The following is a 21,384-nucleotide window of genomic DNA, read 5'->3' as shown; positions in this document are numbered from 1 at the left end:
GTCCCAGAAATACACAGAAACTCTTTAGCTCCCCTCTCCCAAAAAAAAAACCACCTTGGAAAATGGGTGAAGTTCTGTAAAGATCTGACATTTTCAGTAACCACAAGAGGGCAGAATCAGAATACATTTTTTAAAGTATAGCAGTAAGAAACTGATGTTTCCTTCAGAGGTGTTATAACCTGGTTAGAATAGTTGATGGAGGGAATGCTTGCCACCTTTTTGATATTTGGACCCTTGGTATGAAAAGTGCTAGGAGCTTTTTTCACAACCACTTGTGTGTTTTAGTAGGCGTGAATATGTTGACCGAGCATGCTAGTGCAGAGAATGTACCCAAACGTTCGTCCTTCCCTATTTTGTCATGTCAGGGTCTTGTTTTGCATCTGGCTTTGTTCCCGCTGGCAGTCTATCCCTGCATTCATAGCTCAAGAAATCTCAGTTCCTTAGCATGAAAAAATACCGTCCAATTTGTTGAAACACCGTTGTCTTGCACACTTGAATTTGCGCAGTTCTCCTGGGAAACCCCTTTCATGTGACTGGGAATCCTCGCCTGCCTGGACCTCCAACACAGTAGGGCTCCTGTACCATGTACTATATGCTGGCAATAGTCCCTGCCTTAAACGCGTCTGCAGGTTTGGGGAAGCGAAAGCAGCCGCCTGACGCAACACCAGTGGAAGGGTGTTAACAGTGCTGTTCAACTGAAGCACTTGACACATGCTATCTGACCATTTTTATCTCCAGGTCCTTTACAGCTCCAACGCCCTTTGCCTTAGGAATCCTCATCATTAGAGTCTAGGCTTTTGGTTTAAAACCCCACTTCGTCCGTGGGCCGAGCTGGTCCGCGGGGAAGCGGCCGCCCCGCCCCAACGTGCCGCCAGCCCCGCCCGGCCCGCCTTCCGTTTCCGGTAGCGCGGCGCGGAGATGGCGTCATCGGCGAGTGCCCGGCCGGCCGCCGGCGTGAAGACGCGCGATGTTGAGCCGGCTTCAGGAGCTGCGCAAGGAGGAGGAGACGCTGCTCCGCTTGAAAGCGGCCCTGCACGACCAGCTGAACCGGCTCAAGGTAACCCTGCGCCCCCCACTCCGCTCCTCCGTTCCGTCGCCTCGGCGCCGTGGGCCGCCCGGCTCTCCGCGGAGCCCAGGCGTCTGCGGCGCCCGCCTGGTGCCGCCGGTTAGCCCTTCCTCACCCGGCCGTCGCGGCTGGACCTGGTGGCTTACCGGCACCTGGGGGGCTGGATTTGAGATTATGGGTCCACCCCTCTAAGAATCTTGATCCCGCAGGTCTGGGCTGAGACTCAGCAATCAGTTCGGCGAGTCCCGCCCCGTCCCAGGCACACACCGGACCCCTGCAGCCCCGGAAACGCGGGCGCCGCACCACGCGCTGAGGAAGGGAGACCTCCCGCAGGCTCGCCTAGGCCGCCCCTGCCCCCCACCGGCCTCCCCTTCCGAGCCCCTAGTCTCTTTACTACCTAGTATGGTCGCTTGATACAGCTCTAGTCTCGCAAAGCCGACCGGCTGGCGGATGCGCCCACTCTGCGAAGGGAGACGGTAAGGCCCTGCGAGAAGAGACTGGCCACAAAGTAGTTCCCGGTAGCTCTTCACCCCGGAGCTGTTACCGACTCCACGGCCTTGACGAGGAGTCGAGATTGAAACCCATCAGCGCCAGTTCCCAGGCCTCTGCGGAAGTCACCCCCTTCAGCCTCAGTGAGACGCTCCTGCTAATTCCTGCTCGGCACTTCCAGGCTCTCTAAATCCAAGTGAGATGAGGGTTATGAAGGCTCTTTGTAAACCGAGAAGCACTGTCCACCTGCGACCTATGAAAACAGTGCGCTTTCCCTTAGGGTACATGTAATGGCCTGCACTTTTTTGTGTTCTGACATCACCGCAGTGCCTGTACCAGTGCCTAACGTGAGCGTGCTGACGATGGCCGCGGCCAGAGCCTAGATTCCTTTGCGCTCCGGGAAACGCTCCCATTTTCCAGTCTTCCTGCCTTCGCCTTTTTATTACGGGATAGACAAGCTCGGGTGTGTGGAATCAGAAGACATCTGGCTTTTTTAAGGGCATGCTTGTGTTTTCTCCCCTGGGCTGCTAGGTCTGGGCGAGTGGAAGCCTCGGCTCAGCTGGAACACCTGTTCACCCTAGGAGAAAGGGGCTGGAAGCTTTCCGTGCTGTTTCCTTAACAGGCGGGGAAAGCTCGAGGAGCCCCACCCTTTCCTCTGGAGCTTCACAGAGCTTATTACCCTGTTTTCACTTCTTCTCATGATGCCCACCGCTTACAGCGTGCTCAATACATCTCACCTACATCAGTAGCCCAGTGACATAGTAAGGAAAGTGTCCTTGACTCTTCTTTTCTAGGTTGAAGAACTGGCCCTCCAGTCAATGATTAGTTCTAGAAGAGAAGATGAGATGCCGTCTTCTCAACCTGCGCCTGAACAGTCACATGATGTAAGCTTAATCAAGTGTGGGCCCGGGGAGTCCATTCTGCTCTTACGCTGCTTAGCCATCAAAAATTGTAAATTACATTATCAAGCCCAAAGGACTCTGGGAAGTGCTGATAAGAACTTTCTAGTTTAATGAACTGGCTTGTCTATATTACTGTTTTAAACAGGGAACATCTACCAGCTAGCTACACTGTGGTTGACTGTACTTTTATATTGCCTCGACCTTCCTATTCATCCACTTTCTCTAGTCACTCCAGTGAACTGGGAAGAGTGTGAAGATTTTTGCAGGAAGATGTCAAAACTCTTCCTGTTCTGTGAATAAGCAAGCTTGGGATTTAAAAATAGAGTGTGGCTGCAACTACAAAGCCTAGTGCTAAAAAATGAGTTCTTGCCCTCATCATATCCTTCTCTCACCAAATGCGCTCAGGAAAATCATCTTCTATAAATATACCATATTTGAACAGTTCTCCCAGATGCGTGTTAAGCCTTTAAAACTATTGGAAAGCAGCACATCTAAGCCAGCATAATTCTTATGTAAAAACCATGTTTGTAAATCAGGTAATAGTCTATCAAATCTAGGGCATTTACTCTGCTCCCATTTTGGCAATGGGGGTTGGGGGGTCAGGGTAGAATTTGGAGAAATAGGAAACTGGCCACAGTTCTTAGTGATAAATATTGCGGATGAATATGCAGTTGAGATTTTATTTGAAAACATTAATTTGTTTTGAGGCCAGTGTTCTTCCTACTAATCCATAATGTGTCCTTGACTAAAGCAGATGTTGGTGCATGTAGACAATGAAGCATCAATCAACCAGACTGCACTGGAGTTGAGCACAAGGAGCCATGTGCCAGAAGAAGAGGAGGAGGAGGAGGAGGAGGAAGAAGAATCCGATTCCTGAAGGGGAGAAGAGCCAGGGTTAGTCATAGGAGTTAAGTTCTAAGCCTCAGGAACTTTCTCTCTTCAAAGAATTCTTGCCATGGGCCCTGTGGCCTCCTTTAAAAGGAAGCAAGAACTTTAGGAGGATGTGTAGTTGTAAAAATGGTTCCATCAATAACTCAAGTTTCAGAGTGCTTTAACCAAAATTATGACATACAGAAAAGCAGAGATGCAGTGTTTCAATATTGAGCAATATGGGTGGTGCTGTGTTTATATTCTGGTCAGATTCAGTAATTGTGTTCAAAACCAGAAACTTCCTCTGAAATGCTATTGAGAAGGTCTGGCATTCGCAAAAAGGGCAGAGTTTAAATACAAGCAAGCCTTTCCAATCAATGCCTCTTTTAAGAAAACCAATTAAAAACTGTTTGCATGCCATTGAACCCTTGTGAGCAGAGCAAGGCCACTGTGGGAGAGAAAGATGAAAAAGAGGACAGAGGGCCACTTGAGAGCACAAGCTGTTGCCACCTCTCCGTGACATCGTAAAACTGCCTACTAACATGCTTTGTGTGGCTGTCACCACATCTAGGTTGAGACATCACTGTGGTAAAATGTGCTTAGAAATAAAGATAAATAGTCGTCAGGCAGCTTGCTGCTTTCCAGACAGAAACAGAGAAGAGGGTCAGTTCCTCTTGGGTGAACGATACAGTAGGATGGTTGAAAACCCATTTCTGGATTTAGGAAATGTGCCATTGAAGAAGGATCACTAGGCTTGGGAGGTTGGATTTTGTAATAAAGAGATGATAGTTACAGAATAAGAGTTGTTAAACTTCGTATTTGAAGTTGAGATTCATTTCTGCGTACTGTCCCTTTTCCACTGAATATACAGACAAGTAGTTGCTTAATTTTATAAAAGTAATTGGCCCTGCCCAGAAAAGCCAAACAAAACACAGCCTCCTCAAGCACAGCTCCTTACATAACTGTTCCAGAGAGAGCACAGACATATTTGTTAATATTTCGTTAAAGTTATTTTGAGCTACTCTTACAGGAAGTAGCCAGAAGTTTAAATGAGCATGTTTCTCGGAAAATACAGTGTGAAAATTATTTTGCAACAAAAAGCATCAAGGTACACATTTTGGGGTCTAACTTAAAATATGAGCGTGGGTTTTTAAGAGCTAGAAAAGTTGGGTATGAATTCTAGCTTGACCACCAACTGGTTGCTTGCTTTTCACCTTTGCAGCTCACTTTCCCATCTATAAAATGAGAGTACTCATACCTGCTCTAGCAGTTTCACAGGTCCTTGTGAGACACTCACAAGGTATCCTTTAAAAATCCAACTATTGGCAATTCCCTGGCGGTCTAGTGGTTAGGACTCCGCACTTTCACTCCCTGGCGGTCTAGTGGTTAGGACTCTGCACTTTCACTGCCGAGGGCCCGGGTTCATTCCCTGGTGGGGGAACTAAGATCCTGCAAGCCGTGCGGCGGCTGGAAAAAAAACACAAATCCAACTATTATTGATGTCTCAGTAAGGAAGTTTGAGGAAGGAATTTGGCCTGAGGAACTCAAAAAACACAGCAAGAGTGATGTAGGGAACATCATTCTTGAGAATTAGATCATTCTTGGTGAAAAGTACTAGGAAGAAATCTTTTTGACTCTCAAAATGAAATACCTTTGGATGTGAATAGAGGATTTAAAACACCCCTCAAAAGATATTGACCTTGAAAGTGTTCAGATCCAGGTTTTAGACACCAGGTTACCCCATTCATTAGTTGGCACACTTTGAGACATTCTCAGTGGTGATGACATCCTCTCTGTTAGGAAAAGACCCTGGGTGTGAGTAGGGTGTGGGTCTTAAACCTCATCTGCATGTTTGTATATTGAAAACATGTAAGTTAGGCTGTTGACTTAGAACAGATGTTAGCCTCGCAGTGAGAAAAAAAAATGACTGGCTGAGGCAGCCGTGTATATATAGCACTGACCAGTTTTTAAAATCCTGGCTGTATCTCAGGCTCTGGTAGATCTAGAGTGGAACTACCTACTCAGGAGATTTACCTAAGAAGTTCTGTTTTTTAATTTGAAAATGAAATAGGCCTTTTATTGTTAAATATATATTTATTTTGGTTTTCTATCATCTGCCCTCTCGAAGAAAATGAGGGAAGGCAGCCTCACATAAAACCTAAATCTCAAAAGTTACTTTTCAAAGAAAGAAGGGTGGCCAATTGGGACATAGCTTCGTTTTCTTTGGCTTCACTCCCGCCCCACAGTCACGACAAACCCAGTGCCAGGCACTTGTCTCCTCTCCAGGAAGGTGTCTCAGGTGTAACTGGAGAGAGAAGGGAAGCCATTGCTCAGTGGAGCAAAGCAGCACGGCACAGGCCCGGGTGGAGGCTCCAGTGCCAGTCAGGCACCGGCCGCCCCCCAATCCTACCCCCACCTGCTGTTTTAACCTTGTATAAAAAGAAAGACGGAAGGAATCAGTGGGATCTTTTCACAGGTCCACAGGAAAAGTGGTTGAAAGATAAGGGTGCTTGATGAGAAGAACTGGACAAAGTCCAAAGATTAGAATTACAGGAAGCCCCATTAGTCCAAAGCACTGAACTTGTCCTCAGTGTGGTATTTCCGCCTTCCAGCCTCCTTCCTGTCTTTGCCTTTTCCCTCTCAGTAATGCGTGGCTGCTAAATCTTTTGATTTCTTGTGTACTACAGACATTGAAAATCCCTCCACAGAAGTAGAAATATCTTTCACCCTTTGAATTTGATAGTATATTTATTAGAATAAGAGATTAGATTTGTTAAACATCTGGATTAAAATGGTAAAAGGATTTCCATACAGTTTTTAGGCACTATACACACTGTTGTTTACAATAGCATCAGTACTTGGATTTGGGGAAAGATAAATCTCATACACGTTAATGCCTTGATCCATTTGTAACATTCAGAGTAACTCCACCATTTTAGAAACACTAATCTAAACTTAAAGAGACATAGCACTAAATATCCCACACGGTATATTTAAAAATAAATACAGAAATACAACCAGAAGTCTACAGATCATCACAGTAGACAGACTGGTTCGCCCCAGCTATCATGGCAGTGAAGGGCTCTGGCTAGATTTTGATGGAAATTGCTGAATTCTACACTAAAAGCAAAAACATAATGAAATAACATGATACACACTTTCTGATGCTCATTTTCATAGCAGCAAAGCATGCTTCACATGCACTGCCTGTGAAGGATCTTACAAGGCACCTTCCTACTCAGTTGGAAGGAAGGTAAGCCTGGCAAGAATGAAGTACCACCAAGTGTCAAAGAATCCCGAAAATACAGGCAGCCAGCCAGTCACGGTGTGGGAGAGCAGTGCAGTTTTCAGTAAGAATGACTACCCAACAGTCACCAAAGTTTCACTGTAGTTCAACATTGCACGTTTTGATCATCAGCATACACAAAAATAGCCCCAAGCACAAAGCCAGTCCACTTAGGGGAATAACAATAGTAATAAGAATAAAGATGATAATATTGAAAATGACACGAGTAGAATTTTGGCACATGCTGTGTTCTTCATCCTTTGTCGTAGGTGAAATGCACATCTGAACAGAGACAGGCATGGGAAGGAGGCCCAGAAGCAACATGGCATGCCACTGCGCAGAGGACTCGGCTGCTTCCCCAATGCTTAGATGCCAGCCGCGTGGGTGGGTGTGCTGGGCTGGTTAAGGCCGATGGTGGAGCAGAGCCAACCTGCAAAATCCACTTCCTCAGCATCAGATCTCTTGATAAAAGCATGAACCTGTGTGTGAGGAGATGGACAGAAAGTGTATTTAAAAACCAAGGAGGGAAATTCAAGAGTCCTGGGTCTGGAGGTTGTGCTGCGTTTGGAAGGTGCTCTGGGAGCCTGCCCTTGGCCGGTTGCAGGCCTAAAGCCCCGGCTCTGCTGGTCTTACCCTTCCCCAAGCCCGCTCTCTCTGAAATGGAGACAGCAGCTCTGCCTGCAGTGCCTCGCAGACTTGTTAAAGGAACAAAGGAACTGATGAACTTGAGAGCGCATGCTACGCTGACCAGGCTCTACATGGCATGTGAGTTCAGACATTTACAGTATCCCACTCCTCCTACCACCACCACCACGTAGGAGACAAGTAAAGTTACTTGGTGAGGGGACTGAATCTAAGATAAGCCAGTCAGTACTACGAAGAGGCCCTGTCCCCTTGCAGGGGCGGGCTGGCCCTTTCTTTCCCTGGACTCCCTCTGGCTGCAGGGTCATCCTGGCTTTTCCATTAAACTGATAGGAGGACTGGGGAGATATGTTGGGTATCCTGCAGGCCCCTGATCAGCTGGACTACAGTGGTCAAGGCAGAGCAGGGTATGGGCTCGGGAAGTACTGGATAGATGACTGACAGAGGAGAACAAATGAGTAAGCAGGTGGCAGTGTAAGAATCTGAAATAAATGACTTACCATGAGTTGCTTCAAATCTGCTCTCTCTGCAGGGTTTTTTATTAAGCTTAAAGGAAGAAAGACAGTGTGAGAGCTCTTGCTTGGCACTGGTTCTAACTCAGATTACTTACGTGTGCATGCATGCCCGTCCTCCCCACACCCCATAGGCTCTGAGGAAGAGTGCCTAAGCCTTACCCACCTTCCTGTTCTTAGCAGAGTGTCACGCCCACAGCAGGTTAATAAACGCTTGTTGAATTAAACTAAGGCCAAAAGGCAATATGCCAGTCCCTTTACAGTAAGTGCTGAGCGCAGCAGCTGTTTTGCCCACTGCTACAGTCAGATAGGTCACCTAAGTCCTAGCACTCTGGAAGAAGGGCAGCAGCTAAAGGGTAAAGGGCAAAGCTGTGCTCTCCAAGATGGATGGGGAGCCTGACAAAACCAAAGTACTTTCAGAGAACAGGAGGTGACTTACCATTTATTCACAAAATCTTGAAATTCCAGACTGAATACTCCACTGGGCAACTTTGGAGGAGGCTGCAAGTACATGTGAAGACATAGGAAATGCCCGGTGTCCTGCTCCACCCACCTCTCCCTTCCCCACTCCCACCTCTGGGCAGTGCTGCCCTTATCCAGTCAAGGAAAGACAGGGGTGAGAGGCCAATGGCTGCTACCGGGTTACCGTGTTGGAACCATCAATCTCAAACCAGTCAGAACTGGGGCCAAGTCAGTGTTCTGAGCACTCACTTGTCTAGTGACTGAATAAATCACTGTTCCTCTCTGAGCCTCAGATGACCCTTCTGTGAAACGAGGAGGTTGGGCTTAACAATCCCTGGGGCCCTTTTTAGCTCTGAGGCTCTACCACTGTACATCTTGGAGTGTGGCAGGGAAACAGAACCATCAATTACTAGGAGCAGCAGCTAGGGGGATATGCAAACCACTAGGCATAGTCCAGCCCGGACAGCACCTGTGAGGCTGGCTAAATAATAAAATGTTTATCCCTCCTGAGCTCTGAAGGAGCACACAAAGGTTAAAAAAACATTAACTGGCAGAGAGCTGGGTCTGGAAGAATGTTACCTACACACTCACTGCAGGAATGAGGGTGTTTGCAGGCATCAGAGCGAGCACACTGGCAGTAGCCCTTGTCTTTCCAGGGTGTATGGTGGAGATCACACAGGGCAAGGCCCTGGGGCACCCTGCTCATGCACCACACAGCCCCAGGAAATGGCACCCACCCTTCTTGTGACCCGTACTGGGGAGCTGTGCAGCTTCCTGGGAGCTGACTCCCCAGACACTGCTCCGATGTGTAACCCAAGTCAACAGGTGATTGGAGACTAAAAATCAAACACTAACATTACCAGAGGAGTCCAGCCTACTCCTCCTCTTCCCCTGAACGCCTTATCAGAACAGCAGGTGAATAAGCCTGATCCTAGGTCATGGACTAAAACCCAGCTTTCGGGGCCCACGGTGCTGAGGGGGGCTGAAGGGACTATTCAAGGGAGAGGCCAGGCGAGGGAGGGGCTGTGTGCCAGCAGAGTGTGAGGTGCAGCCCAGCCTCCTGGGAGGTAGGATGGGGGCTGAGAGGAGTAGGTGGGAAGGAAGGAAGAGCGCTAGGTGGGACGAGCCTGAGCTGCTTTTCATCTTGGAGCCTGTTTCCTTAGCTGTATGAAAAGGAAAACAAAACCAGCCTGGCCCACCTGAGCAGTGCCTGGAGCACTCAGCAGGAAAATGAATGTGAAAATATCTAAGAAATCGGTGCACACTAGGTGACTGGCAACTATTTGACCTCAGCCGTCCCTTCCCTTAATGTGGCTCCCACCCAGCACGACCCAGTTTAGGTCCCAGCAGGAGAGGATGGCTCTCCTAACACAAATGCAACACATTCTGCCTCCCTTGAGTCCTTAAGCAGCCTAGATCAGATCCCGAACTTCCTGTGTCCCACAGTGCTTAGCATAAAGCTGTGCAGCCAGGCAGTAAAGAGAGCTGAACTAAGCTCTCCAGTAGACTGTGAACCAGTGACAGTGATTTTTTAACTGCTGGGGTGAGCCAGGATTTTCCCCGCTGAGTTTGTAATGAACAAGGGGACCTATCTGAGCCTTTGGGGGTCTGGTTTTAGAGAGCAGTAAGAAAGCATGAAACTCCACTAGTCTCAGGGAAGAAGAAAATGGGGTGATGCCCTTTACCATGCACCTCAGCCGAGTGGGAGGCCTCCAGCTGCCTCCCAAACAGGTCAGAGCTAGACCCTCCTCTTCCTCTACCCATGCTGCTCCGGACGCCGAGAGTGCTGGCCTTCCTTAATCATCTGAAATCCTGTCCTGCCGTCGAGCTCCTCCAGCCCTGCCCCACCCTCCTCTGAGCAGCCATGGTGCTAGTCCTAGCTTCCCGCTCCCCCAAACCCAAACTGATGAATACCTGTCAGTCCCTTCCTTGATCCTTTTTACATTTAAACATACTGGTATATATAGTTCACAAATAATATATCTTCTTTGTATTAAAGTTAGCCAGCAGCAATTGAATCACCTGTTATTCCATCACTTCAAGATAATCACTGTATCATATTACTTTCCAGGCTTTATGTGCACATACATGCGCACATAGATTTCTTTAAAGAACCAATCATAGTATACATACTATTTTATAATCTGCTTTTTGCACACAACTAATAGTGAATATTTTCCATAGCTCCTTCTGCACTGTCACTTTTTATGTTCATTGCTTTATATGGAGAAAACCACATATTGCAGTTACACATGCATTTGCCTTGCCTCCCCTACACAATCTAACAGTCTTTAAGACCTGAGACTGTTTTTCCATTTGTGGATCCCCATCTCACTCCTACCGCCACCCCACAGTGCTTAGCACATAGTAAGTGCACAAGAAACGCTAGCTGAAAAAAAGGAAATGCCTGGTGACTGAAGGATGAGAATGTAAATGGGCAGGTGGAGGCTCCTGAATCTGAGAGAGGAGGAGGGACTCAGAGCTGCATGAAGATGTTCCTGGGGAAGGGACTTCTGCAGCCTCTAGACCAGCCACTCAATTCCAGGATGACGCACAAACCAGGACACACGAATCCTGGAGCCCGGGCAGCCCATACTGTGGGAACAGTTCGGAGGTTTCCCAGACAAATCAACTGTGAGTTTTTTCTTAAGAGGAGCAAATAAATTCCAAGGTCAAAGAAGCCATGCAGTACCTTACCTCATTGACTATGTAATCCAACAACTCAAAAATTGCCATGGGAGGTCGGCTGTCCAATCCATAAGCTACAGATTTTATAAAAGAAAAAAGAAAACACTTCTCAGAAACAGAAGGTTATTTGCCAATATGAGGCTAGGGGTGGGCATGGACCCTAGTGACTAGAACAGAGTCGTGGATGATAAAGAGAGACAGAAGAGCCACAGATAAGGCCTGAACACAGAGGGGACCAGCCAAAGCCACGGAGTCAGCTGACCAGGGTCGGAGTCTGGGCTCTGCCGCATCCAAGATTTGTGACCTTAGGTAAATCAGCTGACCACTGAGCCTCATTTTGAGTTTTGTAGAGATGGGTAAAAATTATGTCCGCCTTTCTCCCCTTCCTTACACTGAAAGAGGAGCAAATGAGATAATAACTAAATAACTCTAAAGGATTTAGTTTTCATGTTCCCTGAACTTGGGTGTCTTCCTCTTGGCTCTCTGGGGCCACAGCCACCAGCCCCTGCAAACAACCCGCCATCGGCTACCCCTGCCCCCTCCTGTTTCTCCTTTCATGCATGCCCTCTCCCATGTGGGCCTCATGGAGGTAAAGACCAGGTCTCCCTGGTCAGACAGGAATGCCCTAGCAGGAGCTACATCAGAAGATGAGAGCTGGGCCAGGATCTTCCAATACCAGGTTTCCTTCACAGTTCAGAAAGGCAGGCAGTGCTACGCAGTGCTTACCACCTCAGAGTCAGACTTGGCCACTTACAAATAAATGCACGTGGCGAGTCAAGCACTCTGTGCCTCAGTTTCCTCACACCTAAAATGGAAATTAGAGTAGTGCTCACACACGACTGCTATTAAAATCAGACAACGCTAGGCAAATCTGTGGAGATAGAAAGTAGACTGGTGATTGCCCGGGGGCCAGGGTGGGGCAGCTGGGAGTGATTGCTAATGGAGATGGTTTCTTTCTGGGGTGATGGAAATGTTCTTGACTTACATAGTGGTGATGGTTGTACAACATGGAGGAATATACTAAAAACCACTGAACTGTACATTTTAAAATGTGCGTTTTATGTTATGTTAATTTTATCTCAATTTTTTAAAAATCTACCTAAAACAAAGTCATGATTTTTAAAATTAGATAATACATATAAAATACTAAGCGCAGTACCAGGAACACAGTGGGCACTCAACAAATGGTAGGAAGTTGTTAATAATAATTTCCTACACCTGGAGACCCATGCTCCAGCCTGGCTCCAGAGACAGAGAATCAGCCCTCCAGAAACCCCTGACAGCAAAAGACCACCCACAGGCCAAGCTGGGGCCACACCAGGCCACTCACAGCTGAGGGGCCTTCCGGGAGTCCTTGGCCGGGGCGGTGTCTCAGCCGCATCTCCCTCCACCTGGCACCCAAACATCAGCTCCAGCTCCTTGGCATCTGGAGGAGGGATGGGATACCTCCCGACCGCCATCTCAACCAGAGAGAGCCCCATGCTCCAGATGTCCGACTGCACCGAGTAATGAGTCCCCTGGAGTCTTTCTGGCTGCAGGAGAGATAGACACATTTATCACCTGTGAGCTAGCTTGGCCCACGCATAAGAGGGATGGTGAGTCCTCATGAATACCTGGGGCTTCCTGCCCCTTTGAGGCTTGCTTGCACTGCAAGAGAGTGCAGGGCTGCCCTGCTTGGTCCCAGCCCTGGGTCTACTTATGCATTTTACCTTCTGCCCCTTCCTCTCCAGAGCTCACATCCTGTTTCAGGACCTCCACTAACCTCTTCAATTTGGCTTCCCACCTGCCCCCAAATGCTGTAATTACCAAATCCTAGCTGGCTCCAGTGGGTCTGACTCCTAACTGCTGTCTCCCCTATAACCTGCCCTGAACTAACAGCATCCTACCCAGCTGGGCCCTGGCTAAGCTTCAGCTGTGGCTCCAGCTTTGCTCATCCTGGTCACTGTCTTGCATGGGCAGGACAGCTTATCCAAAGCCCAGCATGAGAGGCTCATCTTGAGTCCTGAGTCCAAAAACATGAAGCTTCTGGAACATGGGTCATGAATGAGGTATCAGTGGGTAGAAAGAACACTGGCCTTGAGAGTAAGGAAAGCTGAGTTCTAAGACCAGCTTTGCCACTAACTCACTGTTCTTGGGCAACATCAAAGAGTAGAAAAGGCAAAGGATCTGGGTTCAAGTCCCAAGTATGGGACTTACAAGCTAGGTGATCCTGAGCCTCAGTGTCCTGGGGCTAGTGAAATGGGGCTAATGATGATAGTAACAACATAACAAAATGGGGCTAATGATGATAGTAGCAACATAACAAAATACCTGCTCTGCTAACTAGGGCACTGAAAAGGTCAAATCAAATGAAAATGTATGGTAGATGCTGCAAAATGTTATGCAAATATGAGTTGTTATTGGTGAGAACAGTCAAAGAGAAAGAAATATTATATATAGTGCTATATAAAGCATTATTTTTATTGAGCATTAATTGAAATAGTACATGTATTTCAAGAACCCTACCAAAAAAAAAAATCTTTATTCTGACCATCATGCACTTATTTAGACATCAAATTCATTTCACCCATAGGATTTTTCACTAACCCCAACACGGAACTATTTTGGAACTGACCATGTAACCACAAAAACCCAAACCACTAAACCCTGGATCAATATAAGTTCCAGGGCCTGTTAATTGATTTTGAACTCGATAGTTGGCAGTTGAGTAGCCCAGGGTGCTAGCTGCTCAGTTTTTAGACATTTAGGGAAGAAGCTGAAGAGCTGATGGGCTTCATGCCTTTAGCCACTGGAATGGAGGGGGTGGCGATGTGGGTCAGCGCCAGGTGAGTCATGTTACCAGTGGCTGGAATCACAGTGTGGGCAGAGGACAGACAAGAAGGAATGAGGGTGTGAGCAGGACCTTCCACACAGGGAGGCCAGGAGCAGCTGCCAAATCTTACCTAAGAGGCAAGTGAGAGCCTGCAGTGCAAAGGGGGACTGACCGGCAAGGAGGCCTGGCTTTCAACGCCGGCTCTGCAAGGTGAAGTGGGCAGGTCACTTCACCTCCCTGAGTCTAGACTTCCTCATCTCTAAAATGGGTACACTAATCTTTACTTCATGGGACAACCATATAGATCAGAGAGGATCATCACTCCAGGATATGAAAGTCCTTGAAGACTATACATAAAACACAATGTGCTAAGATGCCCTGAGCCCCCGTGCCGGCCCCTCCTTCCACCTCCACGAAGGCCTCCCACTCACTCCAACTAACGCGCCTCTACTCTGCCCTGGTCAGCACTCACCCAGAGCCACGTCTCCCCTTTCTGAATCCTTCTCGTGAGCATGTTAGCCATTTACCCACCCGTTCAGTCAACCAAACATTCACTCACTTGCCAAGAATTCCCTGAGCATCTACAGTGTGCCAGGTGCCAAGCCAGACCCTTGGGACAACAGAGACACCTCCGGCCCTATCCCTGCCCCGCAGGGAGCTGGTTGTATGGGGGAAGGAAGAGAACATGCCAGTGTCATCCCTGGGCGCGGTGGAAGCCAGCAGGGCTGGAAGCAGGAAACACCTCAGTGACCTCAGGCTGTCAGCTGAACTAGACTCCAGCCAGGGGACCAGGTAGGTGTGCCGTGGTGAGAGATGGGCAGGTAACTGGGAGACATGCAGTGAGGAGGGAGAGAAGAGGCTGGACTGGGGAGACAATTCTGAATAGACTCACAGGAGTTGGGGGTTGCTAGATGCTAAAAGGATGGGGAGCTGGGAAGAGAGGTTAAAGGCTGATGCTCAGGTTTCTACCTTGAAAAACTAAGGAAACAGTGATGCAATTTACTGCTAATGGAAATGGTGGGGCAATCTGGGGTGGGGACATGTCTGGACATGTCAGTCTGAGGGTCAAAAGACGATCAGGCAGAGGTCCTGAGGGTAGCTGGAGCTCAGTGTCTTCAGAATGGAAGCCAAGCTCTGGGAAACATCCAAGTGCCAGTGAGAGCTGAAGCTGTGATCCTACTATCTCTTCCACTGAGTCAGGGCCCCAGGGCCCCAACCATGCTCCAAGGCCTGTGAAAGGCCAAGACCATCTCCCCATCAGACTTTGATCTCCTCAGGGAAGGGACCACAATGCCTCACCCCTCGTTCTTTCTCACCCACCTCCATCACCCAAGCACAAGGGTCTGGCTCCATAGGGGAAGGCACCCACTTGGCTCCTATTCCCGATTAGATAAGAAGCTGGAAAAATGGAACGAGGTGCTCATACCGACATGTAGGACCTTGTGCCCACGAAGGAGTTGGCCATGGAGTCGATGAGCTGCCCGCTGACCCCAAAGTCACAAAGCTTGATCTCCCCACGGGAGTTCACTAGGATGTTGGAAGGCTTGACATCTGTAGGGAAAAGAAAACAGAAAAGTAGAGAATTGACACAGGTAGGTTGGGAAGGGGAAGGTCAGCGCTCCCCAGACCGACCAGCCCTGACCACGAATGCCACGACACACCCCAGCCCCCATCACAGAGCCAGCCCTTGGCTTAGGAGCACTGGACACCAAGGCCCCTTATTCCCCTTCGTTCAGGGTTCGAGGAAGGGCTGTCAGCAGAGGAATGACAAGCTGCTGTAGAAGCGGGACAGAAAGCCAGTGTTTTCCACTCTTTGAGAACCCAGACTGGGCCAGATGACCCACAGGAAGGAGTCAGTTACCATGAATAATCAAGATTTCAAGGTCTGTTGCTTCAACTGCCCCTGTTGGCAAGACACAACATCTGCCGCCGGATCATAATGTAGGAAGACATAATAAGACCTGATGCTTGCTGAGGCTACAGACCAAAGACTAAAGGAGGATGGGATGGAGGCAGGAACTCCTATTATTGACCTCATGCACAGAGCATGTGGGTTTTATAAATGTGCGTGCCAGGGGCTGGGAGCCAACTTTTGATTCTCTTTCACTTAAGTCACATCCCTAACAGCCTGCTCAGCTGCATCTACCTGTTAGGGAGAGTTTCTTGCTACCAGGGCCAGAGAACTAGGGAGGCCCGAAGGCTGCTCCTCAGGGTCAAGGCGGTGCCCCCAGCACCAGCCCCATTCCCCTTCCCTGCACTCGGACCATCCCCGAGGCCCGCCCTGGCTCCCATCACCAGTATTAGTCCACTGGCCCTTCCCTCTGCCAAGAGGTGAATTTCCAAATGTTTTTCTTTTACCATCTCCTCTGATTCAGACAACTGCCCCGTGAAGCAGGCAGAGCAGAGCCAAGAATTCTCACTTACTGAGGCTGGGACTTGGTAAAGTTCCCCAGGGCTTTGTGGACAGACATCAGCAAAGCAAACAATGAGACCTGCTCAAGAGCAGGCCACACCCAGGAGCAAAATCGTAAACCCTGACAGGGACTCTTTGACGGAAGTAATACAGACACTATACAGGACATCTGGAGAACCAGAGGAAAAAAATGAAACCCCCATAATTCCAACCTACCAGAGCCACTATTAACATTTTATTATTTTCCCCTTCAGTACTCATAGGAATGTGTTTATTTATCCTTAAACAGTTTCTAACAGATCCATTTAAGTATCTTTCCAAGGGTAAACTGAAAAAAAAAAAAATCACCCTCTCATATCTCAGTAAGTCCTTCACCTGCCCACCTCCACCCAGCCCGTTATCATCCCCAGCCTGGGTCAGGTCCTAACCACAGCCCCCAGCCAGCTCTAGCCTCTCTCCACCCACCGCAGGCTCCACCAGGGCAGGGATGTTGGCTGTCTGCCTCGCCCCTGCAACTGCAGAGCCAGGACAATACCTGGCACATAAGAGGTGCTCCAAAATGCCTGTGAATGAATGGAGATAAACTCACCGTGTACACATGCACACACTCAGCACCATGGGTGCTGTCTTTCTAAGACCCAGTCCTTAACGTGTCACAAGACACGACAGCACAGGATACGAGATCTTTCCAAACCCCTTGGCAACCTCCCGTGTCTCTCATATAGAGACTCTCAGAACACAGGCGTCAGAAGCAGCCTTACAGGGCATCTGGTTCCTCCCCTTCATGGTGGAGACGAAAAGCCTACGGCCCAAAGGGATCCAGGGACTTGACTGAGGTCACACAGCAAAAACTGGATAGAGCAGGAACCAGAACTCAGACCTTGTGATGCCTGGACCTGTCCTCTCCCCACCCTCCCTGCTGCCACATCACTCATTCCCGTGTCCACTGAGCTCCTGCTATGTGCCAGCACCACGCACGTACCTGGGACACAACAGCCAGCAAACTAACCCAGTTCCCACTGTCACAAAGCTTACACTTTAGTGTGAGGAGACAGACTAAACAAACCAACAAACTAATGTGCAGCATCAGGTGGTCTCAGGTCCATGAAGAAAATAATAACAAAACCTGGTAAGATCCCAGACGGTGAGGGGGCTGCTGCTGTGACAGGGTGACGAGGGAAGGCCTGTGGGCAGGGACGGCCCTGGAGCGATGACCTGGGTGAGGTCACGCGGTGAACCGTTCGGCCTCCCGGAGAATTATTTCAAACACACGGGGAGGTTATAAACTTCAGGAGCTCAGGAACCAACTTTTCCTTTGTTTCTTCCCAAGCCTGGTGTTAGGACCGGCCCCAACAAACACTTCCCACCGAGGAGCCCCTGGTCCTCGTCTCCACAGCACCGTGACCCTTCTCCAACAGAGGACAGATGCCTGACCCCGGAGGCCGGTGTTCAGTGTGTGCGAAGTGAGGCTGAGTAACAGGCCGGAGCTGGAACAGCTGGGCACAGGGAGGCGCCCCAACACGAGCCCCTCCCTCCACCGAAGAACGTCCCAGCCTTTCCTTCCTGCAACTGGACCACGAAGCCCTGAGCTCCCTCACCTTCCAACGTTCCCATGGCCTGTTTAGAAATGACCTGCTAGGCCTTGTTATAAAGCAAAGGAGTGGCACTGGCTACAGAGACAGGGGACCTGTATTCACATCCTGGCCCTGCCGCCTGCTCTACGTGCAGCCTTCAGCAAGTCCCTTCGCTTCTGTAGTCTGTGGTCTACGTATCAGTAAAGCAGTGATAACAGTCCCAGCTCTCGCAACCTCACCAGATGGAGTCCAGGATCAGTCGAATGAACTGTGGGCACTTAAATAGCACACACGTTACAGGATCACAAAAAATGACTCTTTCACAGGTTGCCCTCTAAGACAGGCAGTTCACAGCACCAGACACCCACTCCCTCACTCCCCCCCTGCTGCTCAGACACCACTCTCCGGGCCACAGCTGCTGCTCAGGAGTGGCTGCACTGCCTCTGTGACAGTCCTTGTATCTGATTTCTATTCACATGGCAAGCCAGCCTCCTTTTTTGCAAACTTATATAACGCCACTTTCCTCCCTCCCTGGCTGTGGCTCCTGCTTCCGCCACCTGCCCCAGGGAACTTCGCTGCCTGGGAGGCTGCAGAGATCCATGCGGGTGGGGGCCAGAGCGGAGCAGAGGGAAACCCTCAGGGGGGGTCTCCCTGCTTGGACCACATCCATCCTGGAAGCCAGATGCACACACAGGGCCCCTCCTGGTGACCCTGGAGGCCTGACAAGAAGTTGCATGGAGACCTGGGCACTCCACTCCACTCCAGAGCGTGTGGCTGGAGCTACCAGGCCAGGACATGCTCCTTCCTGGCAGCCCCGGCCAAGTTGGGCTCTTCTCTAGGGGCAGAAAAGAGGTCAGGTAAGGCCAGGGAGATTGTTTCCTCCAATTGTCAGCCTCCTGCATTTGCTTCCCACAATCACCGCCTCTCCTTCCTCTGCTCCCGTGCCCAGCAACTCCTCCTCCAGCCTGTCTCGCACAGTGACCGGCACTCCTCCCGTGGGACAGCCCCCGCACAGAGGCTGCCTCGCAGTACAGTCCAGGCCCCTCGGCCTGCCCTTCCAAGCCCGCTGTCCTGCTCACCTCTGCAACTTCTTGCTGCAGCACGTCTCCGTGTCCACCTTCCCCAGGCTGGGGCTCGCCTGCCTCTCTGTGCTGGTCCCCACCCCTAAAACCTCCTCCTTTCCCACCCACCCGTTCACCTCTACATCCAGGTGCCTGGTTCTTTTGAGTGCCCTTCCCAGCATGGAATACTGCCCTGCTTTGGAGCCCTGGGAGGTTTAATCGGGCTTTTCCTCCCACATCTTCCCTAGCAGCAACCTCAGACGTTGTTCACATCACAGGCGCAAGCCCTCTCTACTCCCAGAGGCCTCTTCAGGCCTTGGGTTCTCTTTCTGACCCTCCAATATTAGGCGAGTGAGGCTGGGAGGAGCCCCAGCGTGTGGTGGGACACTCTGTATTCCGCAGCAAGCATCCACCACTCTCTGAGCTCCTAGGCTGACAAGCTTCCCTCGGAAACCTACAAGATGCTAAGGTTTGATACCCAGATCCTGCCCCGGCTCTGCAACAATGAAGATGGATAAACCCTCCTTCTTCAAAAATGATTAAGGAGGTGTTATGAAAAAACTAAGCGGAAGAAAGTATTTTCTTCTCTGATATTTTCTGCACCAGAAATAACCACTGTTCAAAGCCTCCTGATATTTCCCCCATGAGCACATGGTATTAACTTGACTTCTGAGCATTTTGTTTCTTTTTTAAATTAATTAATTTATTTATTTTTGGCTGTGTTGGGTCTTTGTTGCTGTGCGCGGGCTTTCTCTAGCTGCGGTGAGCGGGGGCTACTCTTCGTTGCGGTGCACGGGCTTCTCATTGCGGTGGCTTCTCTTGTTGCGGAGCATGGGCTCTAGGCGCGTGGGCTTCAGTAGTGTGGCTCACAGGCTCTAAAGCGCAGGCTCAGTAGTGGCACACGGGTTTAGTTGCTCCGCGGCATGTGGGATCTTCCCGGACCAGGGCTCGAACCCGTGTCCCCTGCACTGGCAGGCGGATTCTTAACCACCGCGCCACCAGGGAAACCCCGACTTCTAAGCATTTTCTACTCCTCTTTGGATTAAAGAATTCAGCAGGGTCACTTGTTTATTCTATAAACACTAATAAAGTGCCTGCACTGAGCTATGAGTAAAAAGGACAGGTCCCTGTTCCTGTCCAGGCTGTCACCACCAGGGGAGACAGAATTCAACAAATTAGAAGCCAACCAACCTCGGAAGACACAACAGCTCTGATTCATTGAGCACCTACTATGCTAGGCCTTTTAAATATATTGTCTTCTTTAATCCTCACGACAATGGTGTGAAGTAAGCATTATTAACCCCTGTGCACAGACGAGAAACACTGAGGCCCAGAGTCTGGGAGTTATCTGTCAAGGTTACAAAGTGAGGTAATGGCAGAGGCTAGAGTAGAAGCCATAGATTGATTGTTTATCCAGAGGCTAGCTAACCTGGGTCTAAACAACAGAGCAAATGGCAAACCATAGTGGGTTGTACTCCAAAGTTTCCGAAAAGCCATTACTAAGTTGTGGGTGAAGGTGGTCAAAAGGCACAAACCTCCAGTTATAAGATGAATAAGTCCTAGAGACGCAATGCACAGCATGGTGACTACAGTTAACAATACTGTATATTTGAAAGTTGCTAAGAGAGTATATCTTAAAAGTTCTCATCACAAGAAAAAAATTGTAACTATGTAAGGTGACGGATGTTAACTAGACGTATTGTGGCCAATCACTTCACAATATACACGTATATCAAATCATTATGTTCTATATCTGAAACTAATACAATGTTATCTGTCAACTGTATCTCAATTTTTTAAAAAAGTTGTGGTTGGGAAGCGGGGCAGGGGGGGTCACTCACATTACCAATGAAACAAGCTTTATCTGGGAATAGGAGCTGACTTGGGGTAGGTTGAAATCCTTAAAATCTGGTTGTGAGAGAAAATAATTCTGAGCTCCAGTTTAGTGAGCAAGCGCTTCCTTCTCAGCTCCAGCTCATTATCCTCCTCCTTGACAAGTTTAACTGCAAGAGACGTGCTGACAGCAGGAACTAGAGGCTGTTTCCCACCTCCTGATTAACAAGTGAGTTCAAACAGTGAGCCTTCGGAGCACGTGTGCCGGGTCCTAACAAGCAGCTATTTTTATCTCTCCACTTTCAAGAGTTTTGCAACCAAGTCCAGCAACTGCATTTCAATTTCTGCTTCCCTCCCAAGATTCATTAGTTTTTTTTTGTTTTTTCTTTTTAATTTTTTATTTTTCGCTGCGTTGGGTCTTTGTTGCCGCATGCGGGCTTTCTCTAGTAGCGGCGAGTGGGGGCTAGTCCGCGTTGCGGTGCGCGGGCTTCTCATTGTGGTGGCTTCTCTTGTTGCGGTGCATGGGCTCTAGGGTGCGCAGGCTTCAGTAGTTGTGGCATGCGGGCTCAGTAGTTGTGGCTCACGGGCTCTAGAGCACAGGCTCAGTAGTTGTGGTGCACAGGCTTAGCTGCTCCGAGACATGTGGGATCTTCCCGGACCAGGGATCGAACCCGTGTCCCCTGCATTGGCAGGCAGATTCTTAACCACTGTGCCACCAGGGAAGTCCCTAATTCATTAGTTTTGAAATGCTTTCATTTTCTACCTTTGTGCACC

The 21,384-nt window shown here is 49.2% G+C and overlaps 2 protein-coding genes across 10 annotated transcripts in view; one reads left to right on the top strand and one right to left on the bottom strand.

Annotated features, from left to right (window-relative positions):
• The first annotated feature begins 854 nt into the window (after nt 1-854).
• On the top strand, nt 855-19,443 carry SNAPC5 (small nuclear RNA activating complex polypeptide 5). Of its 9 annotated transcripts, none has more exons than XR_014259654.1 (4): nt 855-1,057; nt 1,468-1,751; nt 2,350-2,439; nt 3,209-3,227. XR_014259654.1 is itself a non-coding variant. In XM_082448221.1 (4 exons), exons 1-3 carry the CDS (start codon nt 968-970, stop codon nt 3,332-3,334), a joined length of 306 nt encoding a protein of 101 aa, XP_082304347.1. In that variant the 5' UTR covers nt 873-967; the 3' UTR covers nt 3,335-3,351; nt 17,473-19,443. The 9 variants fall into 9 exon arrangements, 6 of the variants coding, with proteins under 6 accessions (XP_082304347.1, XP_082304346.1, XP_082304345.1 ...); XR_014259655.1 differs by having other exon boundaries at nt 861-1,057; nt 1,486-1,751; XM_082448221.1 differs by lacking the exon at nt 1,468-1,751 and adding an exon at nt 17,473-19,443 and having other exon boundaries at nt 873-1,057; nt 3,209-3,351.
• Nucleotides 6,057-21,384, bottom strand: part of MAP2K1 (mitogen-activated protein kinase kinase 1) — an 81,129-nt gene continuing 65,801 nt past the window's right edge. The window contains exons 6-11 of the mRNA XM_082447549.1: nt 15,156-15,280; nt 12,248-12,449; nt 10,927-10,991; nt 8,207-8,268; nt 7,756-7,801; nt 6,057-7,092 (exon numbers count right to left, since the gene is read on the bottom strand). Coding sequence (XP_082303675.1) covers nt 6,979-7,092; nt 7,756-7,801; nt 8,207-8,268; nt 10,927-10,991; nt 12,248-12,449; nt 15,156-15,280 — 614 coding nt within the window. The 3' untranslated portion in view covers nt 6,057-6,978. The remainder of the gene's footprint in view (nt 7,093-7,755; nt 7,802-8,206; nt 8,269-10,926; nt 10,992-12,247; nt 12,450-15,155; nt 15,281-21,384) is intronic.

This window comes from Balaenoptera physalus (assembly GCF_965194825.1).
Source record: "Balaenoptera physalus genome assembly, chromosome: 2".
Lineage (NCBI taxonomy): Eukaryota > Metazoa > Chordata > Mammalia > Artiodactyla > Balaenopteridae > Balaenoptera > Balaenoptera physalus.
The sequence above is the reverse complement of the archived record's forward strand: the minus strand, read 5'-3'. Positions and strand labels throughout refer to the sequence as shown.

What these genes read in the sequence shown, in the direction of transcription:
- SNAPC5 (XM_082448221.1), top strand. Translation starts at nt 968, where the DNA reads ATGTTGAGCCGGCTTCAGGAGCTGCGCAAGGAGGAGGAGACGCTGCTC. An exon ending in ACCAGCTGAACCGGCTCAAG is followed by an intron (nt 1,058 to 2,349) that starts GTAACCCTGCGC and finishes CTTCTTTTCTAG; the next exon opens with GTTGAAGAACTGGCCCTCCA. An exon ending in CGCCTGAACAGTCACATGAT is followed by an intron (nt 2,440 to 3,208) that starts GTAAGCTTAATC and finishes CCTTGACTAAAG; the next exon opens with CAGATGTTGGTGCATGTAGA.